The sequence below is a fragment of the Mesoplodon densirostris genome, chromosome 1, assembly GCF_025265405.1.
Source record: "Mesoplodon densirostris isolate mMesDen1 chromosome 1, mMesDen1 primary haplotype, whole genome shotgun sequence".
Classification (NCBI taxonomy): domain Eukaryota; kingdom Metazoa; phylum Chordata; class Mammalia; order Artiodactyla; family Ziphiidae; genus Mesoplodon; species Mesoplodon densirostris.
Window position 1 is genome coordinate 176,181,950 of NC_082661.1, and position 13,941 is coordinate 176,195,890.

General features: G+C 33.4%; 1 protein-coding gene across 4 annotated transcripts in view; it reads left to right on the forward strand.

The window, feature by feature from the left end:
* Positions 1-13,941, forward strand: part of PPP3CB (protein phosphatase 3 catalytic subunit beta) — a 48,298-nt gene that overhangs the window by 11,327 nt on the left and 23,030 nt on the right. For all 4 annotated transcript variants that reach the window (XM_060112042.1, XM_060112061.1, XM_060112051.1 and 1 more), the window contains exons 2-9: positions 3,121-3,321; positions 4,024-4,148; positions 7,624-7,735; positions 9,546-9,691; positions 9,960-10,099; positions 10,203-10,280; positions 10,386-10,480; positions 13,245-13,370. In XM_060112042.1, coding sequence (XP_059968025.1) covers positions 3,121-3,321; positions 4,024-4,148; positions 7,624-7,735; positions 9,546-9,691; positions 9,960-10,099; positions 10,203-10,280; positions 10,386-10,480; positions 13,245-13,370 — 1,023 coding nt within the window. The remainder of the gene's footprint in view (positions 1-3,120; positions 3,322-4,023; positions 4,149-7,623; positions 7,736-9,545; positions 9,692-9,959; positions 10,100-10,202; positions 10,281-10,385; positions 10,481-13,244; positions 13,371-13,941) is intronic.

Sequence of the window (13,941 nt, forward strand, 5' to 3'; positions counted from 1 at the left end):
AGAATGCAACATTTTAAACAGTATCTTTTTTCCTAAGTAGAGGAAAAATTCTCTTGGCCTGATGAGAAAAATATGATCCCATCTTGATCTCAGAAATTTGTATTTAAGAGATATTTAAACTTAATTTTCATGATGTCCCAAAAGTAACTTTTATTTAGTAATTGTTAAATTTTGTAGTGGTTTTTTTTTTTTTTTTTTTTTTCGGTATGCGGGCCTCTCACTGTTGTGGCCTCTCCCGTTGCGGAGCACAGGCTTGGGACATGCAGGCTCCAGACGTGCAGGCTCAGCAGCCATGGCTCACGGGCCTAGCTGCTCTGCGTCATGTGGGATCTTCGCAGACCAGGGCACGAACCCGTGTCCCCTGCATCGGCAGGCGGACTCTCAACCTAAATTTTGTAGTTTTTAAGCAATTGGTTTACTGTTAGGGGCAAATTTGGTTATAGCATATAGTATAATGGTTTGTTTAATCTTTGGTTGGAGAAGAACATACGTTAAGAAAGGTTTTTATTTTATTGGAATCTGACATACTATATTTGGGGGAACAAAATGTATCTTTTTTTTTTTTTTTTTCTTTTTGCGGTATGTGGGCCTCTCACTGTTGTGGCCTCTCCCGTTGCGGAGCACAGGCTCCGGATGCGCAGGCCCAGCGGCCATGGCTCACGGGCCCAGCCGCTCCGCGGCATATGGGATCCTCCCAGACCGGGGCACGAACCCGTATCCCCTGCATCGGCAGGCGGACTCTTAACCACTTGCGCCACCAGGGAGGCCCTACAAAATGTATCTTAATGTCTTATTCTAGATGCAGTAAAAAGTAATGGGAATAGATGTGTTCTAAAGAAGTGGGGGGAAAGCAAGTTCAAGTTTTGTTTTACTAAGTATCAAAAAAGATGAAAGCAAGAGGAATTGATGATTTCAAAGTCTTTTAGAAATGGTTGATATCCCTCTGCCTTAGTTCTTATCTCACTTATAAGAACTGAGTTCTTCCTAAATTTTTTTCCTCCTAAGAGAATGTGGTTATTTACTCTTCTTAGGTAATTGATGTAATTCTAACCCAGCCCCCTGTTTTTTTAAGTTGAACTGTGAAGAAACAGTTGGTCCTATACTTTTCCAGTCTTCTGCATAATAATTGATGATCACAGTGATGGCCCTGAAGCATCAAGAAAATACTATGTACTGTATACCCAAATATAAAGTGACATTTTCTTTAAAAATTTTATTTCAGAAAAGAGAGATCTGCCTTACATTTGAGTCTATAGGTAGACTAAATTCTTACTATAAATTTCTCTCTTGCTTTCTTTTTTAAAAAAATCTATTTATTTATTTATTTATTTGGCCGAGTTGAGTCTGTTGCTGGGCACCGGCTTTCTCTAGTTGCAGCGAGTGGGGGCTACTCTTCGTTACGGTGCGCGGGCTTCTTGTTGCGGAGCACGGGCTCTAGGCGTGGGCTTCAGTAGCTGTGGCTCTCAGTCTCTAGAACGCAGGCTCAGTAGTTGTGGCTCACAGGCTTAGCTGCTCTGGGGCATGTGGGATCTTCCTGGACCAGGGCTCGAACCCGTGTCCCTTTCATTGGTAGGGAGATTCTTAACCACTGTGCCACCAGGGAAGCCCTCTTGGCTTTCTTTATTTTGAAAAACAAAGTACTGTTTGGTAAAGGGCCTAAAACTACTTCAATCCAAGCTGATTTTGAATGCATAAAGAGGTCATTTGTTGGATTTAGTAAAAAAGGAATAAAAAATTTTAACAGATATGTAGTAACTTTTCCTAGGTATGTGACCTCAAAATTGTGGTAGATACCATTGAAAATGGACCTTCACGTTTTCCATACCATTTAACAAATATCAGTTTAAAATCAACATTTTAAATCTCATTTCATTTAAACAGAAGCAAAGTATTTTCAATTATAGTGAAGACAAAAATCATTGTACTATTTTTTGTTGAAAATTCCAAGTATATGAAGAAGATAATAATGTTTAAAGGCATTATAACTTTGACCTAAAACCTTGCTAATGTGTTTGAAAAAGAGAATGGTAATACAGTCATGAGAAATGAATCACAGGCATGAGAGAAAAGTATTGATTTTAACATTATGAGTAAGAATAAGTGACTGGATTATTCAATGACAATGGATTTAGAGCTTTAGGTTGAAATCAGTTTGTCTTTTTTTTTTCATCTGGCATTTCTTATGATTAAATTCTTATGAATAGAAAAAAGCAAATATCAGTTTAAAACAATACAGTTGGTAATTACTTGTGGAAATTGTAAATATATGCTACAGGAGTAAAAAGGCCAACTATTTCAGTAGTTAGACAAATGGAAATTGTGGCTTAGGTTAAATTTGCAGTGATAGCATTGAATATGTATTTTAAAAGTGCTGTATCTCAAACAACTTAAACGGGAGTGAGGATGATTTGCTTTTGAAAAGTATGTTAGATGACTGAAAAAATGTATCCAGTGATAAGGAATACACTGATGTCAAAAATGTGTGTAAAGATTTTGAATGAAAGTATTTTATGAAACATGAAGGTAAGAGAAAAAGCAGTATTTCAAAATTATCGTTATTTATTAATGTTATTTTAAATCTATATGTGCATCTGAATTAATTTAAATTCCATCAATAAGCATTTGGCTGTTTTAATCTATATCCCTAGAAGTTTCTATTCAAGTTGGCTAGCAGGCATTGTTTTATATATTTTTAATAGGAAGTTGGTAAATCACCTTATATTTGGGATTTCTTTCTATTCATGCTTATGTGGTATTAAGTTGTATTTATTTTATTTCATTTAAGATGAAGAGTGTATGTTTTGAGAATTCTACCAAAAAATGTTTTGGCTTAAAGAAAAAAGCTTTAGTTATCCTGAAAGAACTTTTAATTTTGTGAGACAGTTTATTTCTCTAATAATTCTTCTGTTATTATATATAGATTATTAAAAAGGAAGTATAGTTTGATTACTTTTTTTAAAAAAAGCTTTTAAAAAATTAATACCCCATCCAGTAAATGAAGAAGCAAAACAAAAACTTCAGCTTTTCAGTTTTTACTCTTATTTACCTAGATCCATTGATTAGTTTTTATGTTAATATATTAATAGTGATTTGTTTTTTATTAATTAAAAAAAATTGCAGCTGTCCCTTTCCCCCCAACGCATCGCTTGACATCTGAAGAAGTTTTTGATATGGATGGGATACCCAGGGTTGATGTTTTGAAGAACCACTTAGTAAAAGAAGGTCGGGTAGATGAAGAAATTGCACTTAGAATTATCAATGAGGGTGCTGCCATTCTTCGGAGAGAGAAAACCATGATAGAAGTAGAGGCTCCAATTACAGGTACACTTATTTATGTTTTGGATATTATTTTTTTTACTGCACCATTATTTACTTACCTAAATATAAAGCTGTTTCTTCTTCATTCATATTGTATACTAAATTAATATCACATGGACATTATCTTGAATTTCCAGATTATTTTCTTTTTAAAGTTTTTGCCTGTTTTCAATGAATAAACATGATCCTAAATAATCTGAGTGCAGAAGTTAGTCTAATATGCTTTTGTGAAGGTTTCATTAGTTGTGTTGGCCATCACTGAATTTGATTCAACAAATACTTATTTACTTTGTTTTCAGTCATTAGGGGCAGATACCTCAATGCTGTATCAAATACCAAAAGTGATCATTTAGAAGTCAACAGAAAGTATGGAGTTAGTAGAATGGAGATATTACTGCCACCATTATAATTTTGTCATCCTAAGACATGCATGCTTGGCTTCCTAAAGAGGAGCTTTATAAAGTTAGATGAAAATTTTGTCACCTACTACAAATTTCATTACTTTTGTTATATCTTGTTCTAGATCTTGAGCACATGAACACCTGTGTACACATCATCCCTATCATGACTCTTCATAGATTACTTCCTTCTTAGACCTTTCTTGATAGAATTTTACACTATCTCTTATGTAAAATAAATTAGAATTTAAGTAAAATTTGTTATTTCAGAGTTTTTTTTTCATATCTAATAATCTTCTTGTTTCAGTGTGTGGTGACATCCATGGCCAATTTTTTGATCTGATGAAACTTTTTGAAGTAGGAGGATCACCTGCTAATACACGATACCTTTTTCTTGGTGATTATGTGGACAGAGGTTATTTTAGTATAGAGGTAATAATCATATACTGTCATTTGATTTGCTTTTAAGTGTTATCATAGATGATTTCCATTAATTCCTAATAAAATAAGTTCCTTAAATTACCTGTATTGGGTTCTTTTTAATACCTCTGCATATTCTAAAGTTTTTAGTAAAGCTACTATTTATTCCTCTTCTGTCTTTCAAACTATTCTTTTAATTTTCTTTGTGCCACTCTTAATGTAATTATAATTGCCATTTTTCCCAGTGGAAATTGTAAGCAAACTAAGGGGTCTTCATTGCCCTGTTATCTAGTGGCCTCAAGGAGCTAATGCTATTTATCTCTCTTGCCCTTAAAGGCATTCACCCATGCAAAAAAAGATTAATTGTATTTTTTCCGATTAAATAAAATATATTACAGTGCTTTTATTACTTAAACTCTAGTACTTCTATCCCTCCTTCCATAACAATTAAAACCCAAGTATATCATATAGAATCTTTATGCATTCTGAAAGTATTTGTTTTAAAAAACTTGAGACATTAAAATGACCTGTTGATTATCACTTAACAGTAAATGGTTCTTTTTGCTCCTTTTACTTTTCTAATTATATAAATTAAAATAAGATATAAATTTAGAACAATTTGTATTTTCTAATATATGCATCTCTTTCTTTCCTTTTTTGAAATGAAAATGGAACCCTATTATAAGGTTCTGTAACTTCCTTTTTTCATAAATCCCTATGCTGTGATGTCATTCCAGGTAAATAATTATAAATTTATAGCATCATTTTTAATAGCTGCATTGTATTCCATCGACTAAACAAGTCACAGTCAATTTAATCAACTTCTTATTGTTAGGCATATAAGGTGTTCCCAGTTTTTTGCCGTTATAGGTGATGCTTCTGTGAGCCATATTATTTATACATCTTTATATACTTGCCCAATTATTTCTACAGGACAAATTCTTACAGGTAAAATTGTTGGGTAGAAGCTCTACAAATAGATAGGTGTGTTAGCATTAATGTGTTTCAAGCATATTCTAAGCACTTAATATACATTGATTAATCTTTACAACAAAGTTATGAGGTAAGTACTATTATTTTATCCATTTTATAGAGGAGTCTGAGGCTTGGAGAGGTTAAATAACTTGCCCATGGTCATATTGTTAGTAAGTGGTGGAGCTAGGCAGTTTGACTCTAAGCCTGTGCTCTTAACCATCTCCCCCACTAGATACTGAAGCTTTACCTGGTGAATTTCCATGCCGATTACTGTTGTTTAATTCTCCTCCAGTGTTTTCAACCTCCTTTCTGAGGTATGCTAGGATCCTTAGTGGGGAAGAGAGCTCAGGGCTCTGTCCACCCAAATTCCCTTGGGGATTTTATTGTCCTTAGTTGTTCCTCTTTCCATTCATAGTTTCATCATCAGCCTCCTCAAACTTCCCTGGAGCCTTCAAGAAAACTAGAAAATTGCCCTCCTTAATAAAAAGATTGGGGGCTTTTTTTTTCTTTTTTTAAAAATTCTGTTTTGATTGGGGGCTTTGACAAAAACAATAAAATAAAAAATTTTAGGAAGCTTAGTTGGTACCTGAGCATGTTGGTATGTATGTCTTTGTATTAGAGGGTTTAGTAGCTGACTCTTTTAATATATTTTATTGTTATAAAAGGAAAATAATAAAGAATCAGAATAAGGAAAAAGGACAGGTGTTTAATAAGTATTTCCCCAGTTTAATTATTTTTTTCTTGTGAATAAAATGAAGATGTGAATAGTTACACATTTCATATACCTTAACTTGTTTAAAATAAAGTTTGTGGGAATTCCCTGGTAGTCCAGTGGTTAGGACTCTGCGATTTCACTGCCAAGGGCCCGGGCTCTATCCCCGGTTAGGGAAATAAGATTCCGTAAGCAGCGCGGCCAAAAAAATAAATAAATGAAGTTTGTTTTTTCTTTTTGTATATGATTATGTAAACCAAGCTTATTTACGTATGACATAGTCTTTCCTTCTTTTTTTTAACCAAATAAGTAAAATGTGAGTCTGTTTCTTTTTTTATTTTTTTTTAATTTTATTTTTTTAACATCTTTATTGGAGTATAATTGCTTTACAATGGTGTGTTAGTTTCTGCTTTATAACAAAGTAAATCAGCTATACTTAGACATATAACCCCATATCTCCTCCCTCTTGCATCTGCCTCCCACCCTCCCTCTCTCACCCCTCTAGGTGGTCACAAAGCACTGAGCTCCCTGTGCTATGCAGCTGCTTCCCACTAGCTAGCTATTCTACATTTGGTAGTATATATAAGTCCATGCCACTCTCTCACTTCGTCCCAGCTTACCCTTCCCCCTCCCCGTGTTCTTAGGTCCATTCTCTACGTCTGCATCTTTATTCCTGTCCTGCCCCTAGGTTCTTCAGAAACATTTTTTTTTTAGATTCCATATATATGTGTTAGCATACGGTATTTGTTTTTCTCTTTCTGACTTACTTAACTCTGTATGACAGACTCTAGGTCCATCCACCTCACTACAAATAACTCAATTTTGTTTCCTTTTATGGCTGAGTAATATTCCATTGTATATATGTGCCACATCTTCTTTATCCATTCATCTGTTGATGGACACTTAGGTTGCTTCCATCTCCTTGCTATTGTAAATAGAGCTGCAGTGAACATTGTGGTACATGACTCTTTTTGAATTATGGTTTTCTCAGGGTATTTGCCCAGTAGTGGGATTGAGTCTGTTTCTTATGTTAGGTGTATTTAGGGAAAAATAGCTGCTGTACTGTTTTAATATTCTTTTTATTAAGAAATTGCATTATCTTTGAATCATTTCACGTAATAAGCACCTACATTATATAAGGCAATTTTCATAACCAACAATGTAAACATAAAGCATGGTTATTCTCTTCATTAGGCAGCATGGCATAATGTTTAAGATCAGAGGATCAGAATCCTATCTCCATTACTTAGAGGTTTTGTGATTTCGGACAAGTTACTTAAGCTCTTTGCTTCAGTTTCCTCATTTGTAAAATAGAGATAATATTATATACTTCGTAGGGTTGTTTGAGGAATAAAGGAGGGGAATTAATTATATAGTGCTTGGCACATTATGAGTACTCAATAAATGTTAGCTGCTATTATTTTTGACATTGTTATTGTTTTATTTATTGGTATACCTAAGGAGGAGACCAATCTGCTAATTGTTTTTACAGCAAACAATTTGTAAATCTAAAGTAATTAAATTATTTGACTCATTCATTCAACAGATATTTATTGCTCTTCTACTGTTTGCTAGGTGCTTTTCTAAGAATGGAGAATCAGAAGTGAATAAGATGACAAAGTCCCTAATTTCATGGAGCTTATGTTTTAGTAAGGGACAAAGAGAAAAAGATAAGAAGAAGATAATGAAGAGTGATAGAGATTGTAAGGGTAATAGGGTTAGAGGAAAAGAAGCAAAGATCAAACAGCTTAGTTAAACAAAAATATAAGATTAATTCACTGGAAACATTTTCTTTTGTAGTGTGTCTTATATTTATGGGTCCTGAAGATTCTATACCCAAGCACATTATTTCTTCTGAGAGGCAACCATGAATGCAGACACCTTACTGAATATTTTACCTTTAAGCAGGAATGTGAGTACTGCCATGAGAAATATTTTCACTTCCTCAGTATTCTTTTGGAGTGATGTCAGTAGTAAGAGTTTGAAGATTTTACAGTGCAACATGTAAGAACAGATTTTGTGTCCAAATGTGTAAAGCTTTGAGGAAGATTGTCTAGCGTTCTCTAGTGTTTAATTTTATTCAGATGTTTTCATTTCAGTATTTCCTATTAAGTTTGATTTTTACATATGTACCTAGGAACAGTTTTGAGCTCTGTATGTAGTTTTAATGTTAGAATTATTTTTTCTAACAGGATGAATATAAACCAAAAGAAAAGAAATGATGCGTTGGAGATTTCTCTCCATCAATATTGAGGCATTCCCATGAAAATTCTTAGCAAATTAATTATCCTGTCATCATTGCAGATTGTTTTATTTATTTTTTAATTATGCAGATTGTTTTAAACACACTATTAATTAATGGAAGGTCTTAACCTACAATGTTTACCCCATTTCTCTCTTAAATTATTATGGCTGTGGTAATCTAATAGCTATAAGCAACCATATGGTATGGAGCAGTGTTTGACCTTTTTTCACACCTCATAGCTGTGTACTTGTTAATATTCATGGCTGTATTAAGTCTTAGAATTAAGATTTAAAATTAGAAATAACTTCAGAATTATTGAGGCTCAAAACATGATTCAATAAAGATCGATATAGTGATGGATAATGGCAGAGGTGGCAAACTCATATAACTTCAAGGATCAGGTGGGTAACCTAAAGAATATAAGATGAGACCTGGAAAGTGCATGCTTGACCTAAAAGCAATCAAATTAAAATTTTTATTAAACCACAGTGTTGGAAAACAGATCTGTCAGCAGACTCTCAGTTTATAACCTCTGGTTGCTGGATATAGATTTTCTCATATTTGAATGTTACAATATTAAAAAGTGAAGTAGGAACTAAGTTCTTTTTTTTCCTTAGATAACGAACAAACCGTCCGCCAAAATCCCACCCAAAACATAAAATATCCAGGAATTTCAACGTATAAAGGAGCAAGGGAATGTGTATGATATCTACTTAAAAGTAGATGAGAGTTTAATTTGGTAGAGTCTTTCTTGTGTTATATTGGCTTCTTGCTTCACTGCCCATTTTAAGTGTTCATTGTAGGCTAAAGGAAACCCTCTGCTCCTACAACATATGAATAAAATCTTTTTTTAAATTGGATGGACCTTGAGTTTTGTTGTGGTGATATAGTAGTCTTGCCTATAACAACAAAGTAGTCACTGACTCTTAGAATAAAGTAAAATATTAACACTATTTTAACTTTTAGTTCTAATTTTGCCTTTCTTGGCCTATAAAGGTAAAGAGTTGAACTATTTTTAGAGATTTGACTTACTTATTTTTAGTAACATTTTATGACTATCTGCTGCATACACAAAATAAATTTAGAGAGAGCAAGTATTTTGTCTTCACAAGATCAATAACATTGCTTATCCTTGATTCTTATGGGGCAAGATGCTGGCCTTTTTTTAAAAAATTTTTTTTATGCAGTAAAATTTACTCTTTGTGGTGTTTAGTTCTGAGTTTTGACAAATGAATAGAGCTGCCTACCACCACAGTCATGATACAGAAAAGTTTTATTGTCCCTTAAATTTCTCCTTGCTGCCTTTTTATACTCACCCCTTGACCCAGTCTGAACCCCTGGCTGCCACTTGGCTGTTTCCCGTATCTTTAATTTTCTTGCCTTGGTTTTAATAGTCGTGTGTATACACACACACATGTTTTCAAAATGATCAACAAGTTATGCAGTTTTCAATTATTGAATTTTTTTCTTTTTCTAGGTAAAATTAAATATTCAGAAAGAGTCTATGAAGCTTGTATGGAAGCTTTTGATAGCCTGCCTCTTGCTGCACTTTTAAACCAACAATTTCTTTGTGTTCATGGTGGACTTTCACCAGAAATACACACACTGGATGATATTAGGAGAGTGAGTATATATTTTAGATCCAAGAGTTGATTCCTATTTATAGTATTTTGTTGGGTAGAGACTAGAAGCTTCAAACCTCTCTTCACTGCCAAGATTAGGTAATGGTAAAAATTAATATACTGATATTTTATGGAAATATCTTCTAACCATTTAGAACAATGTAGTATGGACAGTATTCAAAGTTGGTACCACTTTCCTGTGTCCATTCCATTCTCACTTTTTGACAAGTTATTTCTGTTCTTTGTTTCTTTCTTTTCTTCTTTCACAGTTAGATAGATTCAAAGAGCCACCTGCGTTTGGACCAATGTGTGACTTGCTATGGTCTGATCCTTCTGAAGATTTTGGAAATGAAAAATCACAGGAACATTTTAGTCACAATACAGTTCGAGGATGTTCTTATTTTTATAAGTAAGGAAAAATATCCAAGTTTAATCACATTATAGTTGTTAAAATAGCATATGCTTCATATAGAAAGTCATTATTTTACTTAATTTACTCTTTTTCCCCACAGCTATCCAGCAGTGTGTGAATTTTTGCAAAACAATAATTTGTTATCGATTATTAGAGCTCATGAAGCTCAAGATGCAGGGTAAGAGTTCTGTTTCCCTGACCCAAATTAACACCTTATGTACAAATCAAACTTAGTAACCATGATTGATGCTTTACGATGCATATTAAGCTATTTGTTTTGCAGCTATAGAATGTACAGAAAAAGTCAAACTACAGGGTTCCCTTCATTAATAACAATTTTTTCGGCACCTAATTACTTAGATGTCTACAATAATAAAGGTAAGATGTTGTTGATAAAAAAATTGTTAAACGACTTAATATATAAATTGACTTATTTTTTTGAAAATATAATAGTAAAAGGGGTATTGTTTGAAACTGTAACTATCCAAATCTTATTATAAAAAAGTATAAGATAAGGGAGGGGAGAGGGCAAGAAATAAAAATCCAAAATGTGAAACTTAAGTCATATGTAACCATTCCACAACTTGTCATTCACAAAAGCTGCCTTGTGAAAGAATGTTCTGAGGTACCTACGTCAAGCAGAAATAAACATGATTTTCTCAAACTCCCCTTTCTTAAATCTTCCCCCTTATAGTCAAGAGAATGTTTTCTTGTTTGCATAAAGCTGTTGTTGCTGCTTTGACCATTTCATGTATTTGTACCGCATAGTTGTTCATCATGTCTCTTGTTTTATGTTCACTGATGTAGGTTTTCTTTCCCTTTCTTATTCCCTACTTTTATCTCTACTGCCCCATGATGATTTGTAGTTGAGGCTTTGATTAAGTCAATCTGACCTCCTTTCAGGGATACATTCTTCCCTTTCCTTTCTTTTTACTGATCTTTCTTCCTTTTTTCTTACATCTTTTTAATTTACCTTCTGTTCTAGTGGTTCCTGTACCCCCCCTTCCCTCCAAATTTGCTCTGTCTATAATAACTGGGTTTACTTTAACTTTGAACACAGTTTATTGAGAGATAATACCAAAGGATCTTAATCTAGTTAAGTGTGTGCCAGGGACAGTGAAAATGAGCTTGAGTTTATGTAGTTCACATTTTCAGAAGAGGAAATTAAGAAGCCAGCTTCTATTCTGTCTTGACATGTCTGGAATTCAGTGGACTATGCCATAGTTTCCAGGGTCACACTGGAGTGGTTGTACCAGGAGGAAAGAACAGAAGGTTAAAGACTTTTAAAAGTACGTTTAGAGAAATAATGAGGTCGTTGCTAAATATGGGTTGTGGTGTGAGTTCAAAAGAGGAGTGGAATAAGAGTTTTTGGAAGAGTATAGATGATAGTTAAAAGATTAAAATATTTGCCTGAGATCAGACAGTAGCAAGCTGTATAATAACTTGGATACAGAGTATGCTACAAGAACTCCATACTGTATTAATTACCAAAACAACCATACCATTGACATTAACTGAGTTGGTAATCTTTAGAAGCTAGTATCATTGCAGCCTCCAAGGTTTATGCCAGTGCTAAAATAGTCTTTTAAATTATATTTTGGTTTATAAATTTTGACACTTCTATAAAGATACCTAATGAAGCATGGCTTCATTTTTGAAGAGGAACATATCTAAGTTTGGACGCCATCCTCAGAATTGATTTGTTACATCCCCTTGTAACCTCCCCTTGTCAGTACTAAAGGAGCTAGTGTTCAGTGCTTGGTTGATTACTGCCTTACTGGTTGTCCTTCGTCAGTTTAACTCAGGAGGTTAAGGGATCACTTTTCTTAGTACTCAGAAAAGAAACTCAAACCATTGAATCTGCCTTGTCAGAATCAAATGTCTCTTGTTAGTTCTGATTCTGTACATATTGTTAATGACTTGAGTGCTTACATGGTATGGGATATGTTTGTAATGTTTCATTCCATCTGTAAGGCAATTTTCTAGATTCTTTCTCTCTTTTAAAGCTGAACGCTTGGTATCAGCCCTTAATTTCTGAGGCTAAATTTAAAATATGTTTATTTCACGGGAATTTCATAAGGGAAACAGACATATTACTTTTGACTCTATATGAGCTAGAATCCCAAATCTTGGAATTTAACATCTACATTTCAGTGCTTTACATTAAAATGAAAAAAAAAGTAACCACATAATTATTATAGTATCTACAAAGAATTTTATACTTTTATGTACTTTCATGTGAAATACATTTTCTGACCTTAAACTTCTGAGGTAGGCAGGGTGAACATATTAGTCTTATTTTATAAATGAGAAACAGATTAGTTAAACAATTTGCTAACTATTGCACAACTAGTATATGCTGTAGCTTAGATTACAATCTAGCCCATCTAGTCCAGTGTCCCATAAAATAATATAACTAGTGACTGAAATCTATGTCAGATTAATTTAAAGTATTGTTTATATCAACTTATGAAACATTAGAAAGATACCTGAAATTGAGAAGAGTATGTTACCTGTGGGTCATTTGGTTATAATATTTTCTCTTTCGGTATTTTAATGGAATTTTTTTCTATATGAAGTAAAGTATTTTTTGTAGTAGTTTCATTTGATTTCTTATAATACATGGAATAAGTACATTCCTACATTCATAAATAAAATGTTCCAAATTTTTTTTCTTTTCTGTTTTTTTTTTTTCTTGCTTTATTTCCGTTTAGCTGTCCTTTTCAGGTTGCCTGCAACTAAAAAGACCCTCTTAAATTCTTCCAACTTGTATGAAATTTTAAACCTAGAAAATTGCTCATTGTCATTCTGTGTTTCCTCTAAAAACTGAGTTTTCACAATTTTGGATTTAGTAAAAGTGCATGTTTATCATTGGATTATAAAGTAAAACAAACATTCGAGAAAGACTGGGAATTTCATTAATAATGACAAGTGAAGATCTGACTATGCTCTACATAAAAGTGTGTTAAAAGCAAAAGTGTGTTACTACTAAAAATTAATTCCTACCTCCCTGTACTAGCCCTCATTCTACTCACCCCTTGATTCCCCACCCCCTTAAAAAGATATTTTTCTGCTTATATGTGTTTTAGACTTTTAGAGCTAAAGGCAAATTGTTACATTGACATTCAGACTTATCTTGCAGCTGCTGTATTAAAGTATGAAAATAATGTGATGAATATTCGACAATTTAACTGTTCTCCACATCCTTACTGGTTGCCCAATTTTATGGATGTCTTCACATGGTCTTTACCATTTGTTGGAGAAAAAGGTATGATTTTTATTTTAAAAAAATTGTTTTATTACTGTTACATTTGCTCCAGTGTACTCTTGCAGGCATATACTACTTGCTAAAGGAAGCTGAAGTCTAATTTCACTGTGGCTACAGCTCTACTTTGTGTCAGTGGGTGTGGATATGAGAGCCTCAAAGATATTTTAGTTAGCTGCTTACAGCCCCCATGTGAGGGTGTCTGGAGGACTGGGAGAAGACTTATAAATAGCCTGATGTTGTCTTCAGCTGTTGGGTTTTCTTTCTTTTTTTCTTTAGCTTAAATATTTTATGAAGGAATAGAGGGATAGCTTTTCTTTGGAATGGACACTTTTACATATTTTAACACCACTTTTGGGGATGTCATGGCAATTCATGGGAGAATTTAATTGCCCTCATTTGAGGCAATATTAGTCATTTTGTAGCAGTTCTGTACTCTCAAAAATGATAAAGAGAAATTCAGATTCTGACCTGATATTTCTTCTCCTATATAAAAAAATATGTATACAATTTTAGTGGTAATGCTTTTCTGATAATTTAGAGATTCCTATTACTATGTATTTAATAGGCTTTT